Source organism: Podarcis bocagei (assembly GCF_964188305.1).
Source record: "Podarcis bocagei genome assembly, contig: HAP1_SCAFFOLD_581, whole genome shotgun sequence".
Lineage (NCBI taxonomy): Eukaryota > Metazoa > Chordata > Lepidosauria > Squamata > Lacertidae > Podarcis > Podarcis bocagei.
Window position 1 is genome coordinate 2,501 of NW_027669872.1, and position 7,704 is coordinate 10,204.

The following is a 7,704-nucleotide window of genomic DNA, read 5'->3' on the forward strand; positions in this document are numbered from 1 at the left end:
TGATTTTCCCCCTTTTTCCTCCTGATTTTCCCCCTTTTCCTCCCGATTTTCCCCTTTTTCCTCCCGATTTTTCCTTTTCCTCCTGATTTTCCCCCTTTTTCCTCCCGATTTTTCCCCTTTTCCTCCTGATTTTTCCCCTTTTCCTCCCGATTTTCCTCCCGATTTTCCCCTTTTTCCTCCTGATTTTCCCCCTTTTTCCTCCTGATTTTCCCCCTTTTCCTCCCGATTTTCCCCTTTTTCCTCCCGATTTTTCCTTTTCCTCCTGATTTTCCCCCTTTTTCCTCCCGATTTTTCCCCTTTTCCTCCTGATTTTTCCCCTTTTCCTCCCGATTTTCCTCTTTTCCTCCCGATTTTCCCCTTTTTCCTCCTGATTTTTCCCCTTTTTCCTCCTGATTTTTCCCCTTTTCCTCCCAATTTTCCTCTTTTCCTCCTGATTTTTCCCCTTATCCTCCCGATTTTCCCCTTTTCCTCCCGATTTTCCCCTTTTCTTCCCGATTTTCCCCTTTTCCTCCCGATTTTCCCCTTTTCCTCCCGATTTTCCTCTTTTCCTCCTGATTTTCCCCCTTTTCCTCCTGATTTTTCCCCTTTTCCTCCTGATTTTTCCCTTTCCTCCCGATTTTCCCCTTTTCCTCCCGATTTTCCCCTTTTTCTCCCGATTTTCCCCTTTTCCTCCTGATTTTTCCCCTTTTCCTCCCGATTTTCCCCCTTTTTCCTCCCGATTTTCCCCTTTTCCTCCTGATTTTCCCCCTTTTTCCTCCTGATTTTCCCCCCTTTTCCTCCCGATTTTTCCCCTTTTCCTCCTGATTTTTCCCCTTTTCCTCCCGATTTTCCCCTTTTCCTCCTGATTTTCCCCCTTTTCCTCCCGATTTTTCCCCTTTTCCTCCCGATTTTCCCCTTTTCCTCCCGATTTTCCCCTTTTCCTCCCGATTTTCCCCTTTTCCTCCCGATTTTCCCCCTTTTCCTCCTGATTTCCCCCCTTTTCCTCCTGATTTTCCCCCTTTTTCCTCCCGATTTTTCCCCTTTTCCTCCCGATTTTTCCCCTTTTCCTCCCGATTTTTCCCCTTTTCCTCCTGATTTTTCCCCTTTTCCTCCCGATTTTTCCCCTTTTCCTCCCGATTTTCCCCTTTTCCTCCCGATTTTCCTCTTTTCCTCCTGATTTTTCCCCTTTTCCTCCCGATTTTCCCCTTTCCTCCCGATTTTCCCCTTTCCTCCCAATTTTTCCCTTTTTCACCCCAATTTCCTCCGTTTCCCCCCTTTTACCCCAATTTTTCCCTTTTTCACCCAAATTTTTCCCCAATTTTCCCCTTTTCCCACCCCAATTTTTCCCTTTTTCACCCCATTTCCCCAATTTTTTCCCCTTTTCACCCCAATTTCCCCCCTTTTCACTCGAATTTTCCCCGTTTTTCCACCCCAATTTTTCCCTTTTTCACCCCAATTTTCCCCCAATTTTTCACCCCAATTTCCCCCCTTTTCACCCCAATTTCTCCCTTTTTCACTCCATTTTCCCCCAATTTTCCCCTTTTTTACTCCAATTTCCCCCCTTTTTCCGCACAAATTTTTCCTTTTCCGCCCTGATTTCCCCCCAATTTTTTCTTTTTCACCCCAATTTCCTCCTTTTTCCTCCTGATTTTCCCCTTTTCCGTCCCAATTTCCCCCCTTTTTCCACCCCAATTTCCCCCTTTTTTTACTCCAATTTTCCCCCAATTTCTCCCCTTTTTCCACCCCAAATTTCCCTTTTTTCCACCCCAATTTTTCCCTTTTTTACTCCAATTTTCCCCCTTTTTCCGCTCGAATTTTTCCTTTTCCGCCCCGATTTCCCCCCATTTTTTCCTTTTCCACCCCAATTTTTCCCTTTCTCGCCCCAAATTTCCCCATTTCCCCCTTTTTTACCCCCAATTTCCCCCTGATTTCTGGATTTCTCCTTGCGGGGAAATCCGGGGAGGGCGGAGCTTCCCTCTCTCACTGACTCCTCCCCTCTCCTTGACTCCGCCCCCAGACCCAGATCGAGGCCACGCCCCTCCCTCCGCCCACCGAGACGACGACGGACATCTGCCGCTTTGACCGCACCCCCAAGATGGACGCCCCCAACCTGGTCCAGAGGAAGGCCATTTCCGGTAGGCCCCGCCCCTTCCTCCGGAAGCCCCGCCCCCAACCGGAAATCCCCAGGTTCCTCCTTCCCAGGAAGGCCCCACCCACTTCCTCCGGAAGGCCCGCCCCCAACCAAAAATTCCTAGGTTCTTCCCAGGAAGGCTCCACCCACTACTTCTGAAAGCCCCGCCCCTTCCTGCAGAAGCCCCGCCCCAACCAGAAATCCCTAGGTTCCTCCTTCCCAGGAAGGCCCCACCCACTTCCTCTGAAAGCCCCGTCCCTTCCTCAAGAAGCCCCGCCTCCAACCCAGAAACTCCTAGATTTCTCCTTCCTGGGATGGCCCCGCCCACTTCCTCTGAAAGCCCCACCCCTTCCTCTAGAAGCCCCACCCACCAGCCAGAAATTCCTATGTTCCTCCTTCCCAGGAAGGCCCCACCCACTACTTCTGAAAGCCCCGCCCCTTCCTCTAGAAGCCCCACCCACCAGTGAGAAATTCCTAGGTTCCTCCTTCCCAGGAAGGCCCCACCCACTACTTCTGAAAGCCCCGCCCCTTCCTCTAGAAGCCCCACCCACCAGCCAGAAATTCCTATGTTCCTCCTTCCCAGGAAGGCCCCACCCACTACTTCTGAAAGCCCCGCCCCTTCCTGCAGAAGCCCCACCCACCAGTGAGAAATTCCTAGGTTCCTCCTTCCCAGGAAAGCCCCACCCACTACTTCTGAAAGCCCCGCCCCTTCCTGCAGAAGCCCCGCCCCAACCAGAAATTCCTAGGTTCCTCCTTCCCAGGATTTCTCCTTCCTGGGATGGCCCCACCCACTTCCTCTGGAAGCCCCGCCCCAACAAGAAAAGCTCCGCCCTCTTTCGGAAACCAGCTAGATACACATTTTCTGGGAATTCTAGTTTTCCTGGGAATTCTAGTTTCCTCCTTCCTGGGAATTCTAGTTTGGGAATTCTAGTTTCCTGCTTCCTGGGAATTCTAGTTTCCTCTTCCTGGGAATTCTAGTTTCCTCCTTCCTGGGAATTCTAGTTTCCTCTTCCTGGGAATTCTAGTTTCCTCCTTCCTGGGAATTCTAGTTTCCTCTTCCTGGGAATTCTAGTTTCCTCCTTCCTGGGAATTCTAGTTTCCTCCTTCCTGGGAATTCTAGTTTCCTCTTCCTGGGAATTCTAGTTTCCTCCTTCCTGGGAATTCTAGTTTCCTCCTTCCTGGGAATTCTAGTTTCCTCCTTCCTGGGAATTCTAGTTTCCTCTTCCTGGGAATTCTAGTTTCCTCCTTCCTGGGAATTCTAGTTTCCTCCTTCCTGGGAATTCTAGTTTCCTCCTTCCTGGGAATTCTAGTTTCCCTGAATTTCTACCTGGGAATTATAGTTTCCAGTGCACCCTCAAAACTATGTTTCCCACCCCAATTTCTAGTTTGGGAATTCTAGTTTACTCTTCCTGGGAATTCTAGTTTTTCCTCCCTGGGAATTCTAGTTTCCTCCCCTGAATTTCTAGATTTCTTCCTGGGAATTCTAGTTTTTCCTCCCTGGGAATTCTAGTTTTTCCTCCTTGGGAATTCTAGTTTCCTCTTCCTGGGAATTGTAGTTTCCTCCTTCCCTGAATTTCTAGAACCTCCTGGGAATTCTAGTTTCCTCCTCCCTGGGAATTCTAGATTTCCAGGGCGCCTGAACTATGATTCCTGGGAATTCTAGTTTCCTTCTTCCTGGGAATTCTAGTTTTCCTGGGAATTCTAGTTTCCTCCTTCCTGGGAATTCTAGTTTGGGAATTCTAGTTTCCTCCTTGCTGGGAATTCTAGTTTCCTCCTTCCTGGGAATTCTAGTTTTTCCTCCCTGGGAATTCTAGTTTCCTCCCTGATTTCTTCCTGGGAATTCTAGTTTTTCCTCCCTGGGAATTCTAGTTTCCTCCCTGATTTCCTGGGAATTCTAGTTTTCCTCCCTGGGAATTCTAGTTTCCTCCCTGTTTTCTTCCTGGGAGTTCTAGTTTCCTCCTCCCTGGGAATTCTAGTTTCCTCCTTCCTGGGAATTCTAGTTTTTCCTTCCTGGGAATTCTAGTTTCCTCCTTCCCTGAATTTCTAGATTTCTTCCTGGGAATTCTAGTTTCCTCCTTCCTGGGAATTCTAGTTTCCTCTTCCTGGGAATTCTAGTTTCCTCCTTCCTGGGAATTCTAGTTTCCTCTTCCTGGGAATTCTAGTTTCCTCCTTCCTGGGAATTCTAGTTTCCTCCTTCCTGGGAATTCTAGTTTTCCTTCCTGGGAACAACAGTTTCCTCCCCTGGATTTCTGGATCTTCCTGGGAATTCTAGTTTCCTCCTTGCTGGGAATTCTAGTTTCCTCCTTCCTGGGAATTCTAGTTTCCTCCTTCCTGGGAATTCTAGTTTCCTCCTTCCTGGGAATTCGTTTTCCTGGGAATTCTAGTTTCCAGTGCGCCCTCAAAACTAGGTTTCCCACCCCAATTTCTAGTTTGGGAATTCTAGTTTTTCCTCCCTGGGAATTCTAGTTTCCTCTTTCCCTGAATTTCTAGAACTTTCTGGGATTTCTAGTTTCCTCCTCCCTGGGAGTTCTAGTTTCCTCTTCCTGGGAATTCTAGTTTCCTCCTTCCTGGGAATTCTAGTTTTTCCTTCCTGGGAATTCTAGTTTCCTCCTTCCCTGAATTTCTAGATTTCTTCCTGGGAATTCTAGTTTCCTCCTTCCTGGGAATTCTAGTTTCCTTCCTGGGAGTTCTAGTTTCCTCCTCCCTGGGAATTCTAGTTTCCTCTTCCTGGGAGTTCTAGTTTCCTCCTTCCTGGGAGTTCTAGTTTCCTCCCTGATTTCTTCCTGGGAATTATACTTTCCTCCTTCCTGGGAATTCTAGTTTTTCCTTCCTCGGAATCCTAGTTTCCTCCTTCCTGGGAATTCTAGTTTCCTTCCCTGAATTTCTAGATTTCTTCCTGGGAATTCTAGTTTCCCAGAATTTCTAGATTTCTCCTTCCTGGGAATTCTAGTTTCCTCCCTGATTTCTTCCTGGGAATTCTAGTTTTTGCTTCCTGGGAACTATAGTTTCCTCCTTCCCTGAATTTCTAGATTCCTTCCTGGGAATTATAGTTTTCCCCCTTCCCTCAATTTCTAGAACTTTCTGGGATTTCTAGTTTCCTCCCCGGGAATTCTAGATTTCCAGGGCGCCTGAACTATGTTTCCCGGGAATTCTAGTTTCCTCCTTCCCAGGGATTCTAGTTTGGGAATTCTAGTTTCCTTCCCTGAATTTCTAGAACTTTGTGGGAATTCTAGTTTCCTCCTCCCTGGGAATTCTAGTTTTTCCTCCCTGGGAATTCTAGTTTCCTCCTCCCTGGCCATTCTAGACTCCTCCCGCCGGGCGCCAACCCGGCGCCCTCAACGCTACCTTTCCCACATGCAGGCTACACCGGCTACATCCCGCGCTTCCCCTGGATCATGGGAGAAAACTACACCGCCGGGGTCAAAGACGCCATGGACGAGTTCGACCGCAACCAGGTGCGCCGCGCGCTACAACTCCCAAAAGTTCTAGATCCCGGTTCTAGATCCGGGGAAAGGTCCGGATCCGGCTTCAAGCTGGAGGACCCGGCGCCAGCGCTACAACTCCCAGGCACCCTGTTCGAGATCCGGAGACAAGGTCTGTACCCGGATCCAGGCTCATGGTCTGGATCCGGAGTCAAGTCCGGATCCGGGTTCAAGCTGGAGGACCCGGCGCCAGCGCTACAACTCCCAGGGCTGCCAAGCGCTACAACTCCCAGGCGCCCGGTTCTAGATCCGGAGACAAGGTCTGGATCCGGATCCAGGCTCATGGTCTGGATCCGGAGTCAAGTCCGGATCCGGGTTCAAGCTGGAGGACCCGGCGCCAGCGCTACAACTCCCAGGCGCCCGGTTCGAGATCCCGACCCGGGGACAAGGTCTGGATCCGAATCCAGGGTCAAGTCCAGATCCGGATCCAAGGGGGGGGCAAGGTCTGGATCCGGGTTCAAGCTGGAGGACCCGGCGCCAGCGCTACAACTCCCAGGCGCCGGGTTCGAGATCCCGATCCGGGGACAAGGTCTGGATCCGGATCCAGGCTCATGGTCTGGATCCGGAGTCAAGTCCGGATCCGGGTTCAAGCTGGAGGACCCGGCGCCAGCGCTACAACTCCCAGGCGCCCAGTTCGAGATCCCGATCCGGGGACAAGGTCTGGATCCGAATCCAGGGTCAAGTCCAGATCCGGATCCAGGGGGGGGCAAGGTCTGGATCCGGGTTCAAGCTGGAGAACCCGGTGCCAGCGCTACAACTCCCAGGCGCCCGGTTCGAGATCCCAATCCGGGGACAAGGTCTGGATCCGAATCCAGGGTCAAGTCCAGATCCGGATCCAAGGGGGGGCAAGTTCTGGATCCGGGTTCAAGCTGGAGGACCCCGCCGCTCCAATGGGTGTCATGCGCTACAACTCCCAGGCGCCCGGTTCTAGATCCGGAGACAAGGTCTGGACCCGGATCCAGGCTCATGGTCTGGATCCGGAGTCAAGTCCGGATCCGGGTTCAAGCTGAAGGACCCGGCGCCGCCGCGCACAACTCCCAGGGTGCCATGCGCTACAACTCCCAGGCGCCCGGTTCTAGATCCGGAGACAAGGTCTGGACCCGGATCCAGGCTCATGGTCTGGATCCGGAGTCAAGTCCGGACCCGGGTTCAAGCTGGAGGACCCGGCGCCAGCGCTACAACTCCCAGGCCCCCGGTTCGAGATCCCGATCCGGGGACAAGGTCTGGATCCGAATCCAGGGTCAAGTCCAGATCCGGATCCAAGGGGGGGGCCAAGGTCTGGATCCGGGTTCAAGCTGGAGGACCCGGCGCCGCTGTGTGCTATAACTCCAATGGGTGTCATGCGCTACAACTCCCAGGCGCCCGATTCTAGATCCGGGGGAAAGATCCGGATCCGGATCCAGGCTCATGGTCTGGATCCGGAGTCAAGTCCGGACCCGGGTTCAAGCTGGAGGACCCGGCGCCGCCGCGCGCTACAGCTCCCAGGGGCGCCAAGCGCTACAACTCCCAGGCGCCCGGTTCTAGATCCGGGGGAAAGGTCCGGATCCGCATCCAGGCTCATGGTCTGGATCCGGGTTCAAGCTGGAGGACCCGGCACCGCCGCGCGCTACAACTCCCAGGGCTGCCAAGCGCTACAACTCCCAGGCGCCCGGTTCTAGATCCGGGGGGAAGGTCCGGATCCGGAGTCCAGTCCAGATCCGGGAAGGGGGTCGGTCTAGATGACCGGCCAAGCCGCGCGCTACGACTCCCGGCGCCTGAACCCGCCTTTTCTCCCCTAGGAAATGCTGAGGAGTCCAATGTACAGTTTCGGGAAGCGGCTGCCCAGCACCTATTGGCCGAATAATCAGATTTACACCAGCGGAGGACTCATGCCTTTCTATACGGGTTTCGTGCCGAGTAAGCCTATTGGGTTTCCCATTGTAATGTGATTTTTGGGGGATTTTTCCAGTCCAAAATCCCATTAAAAATGTCATTTTTGGGGTATTTTTGGGGTAGAAAAATCCCATAGAAATGTCATTTTTGGGGTATTTTTGGAGTAGAAAAATCCCATAGAAATGTCATTTTGGGGGTAGAAAAATCCCATAGAAATGTCATTTTTGGGGTAGAAAAATC

At 51.8% G+C, this 7,704-nt stretch overlaps 1 protein-coding gene across 1 annotated transcript in view; it reads left to right on the top strand.

Moving 5' to 3' along the window:
* LOC308579657 (ciliary microtubule inner protein 2A-like) overlaps nt 1–7,488 on the top strand; it is a gene marked incomplete at both ends in the record, with an annotated part of 9,265 nt that extends 1,777 nt beyond the window's left edge. Inside the window, 3 exons of the mRNA XM_081214226.1 lie at nt 1,997–2,114; nt 5,471–5,565; nt 7,371–7,488. Of these exons, the coding sequence (XP_081070352.1) occupies nt 1,997–2,114; nt 5,471–5,565; nt 7,371–7,488 (331 nt within the window). The remainder of the gene's footprint in view (nt 1–1,996; nt 2,115–5,470; nt 5,566–7,370) is intronic.
* Between the last annotated feature and the right edge of the window lie 216 nt (nt 7,489–7,704).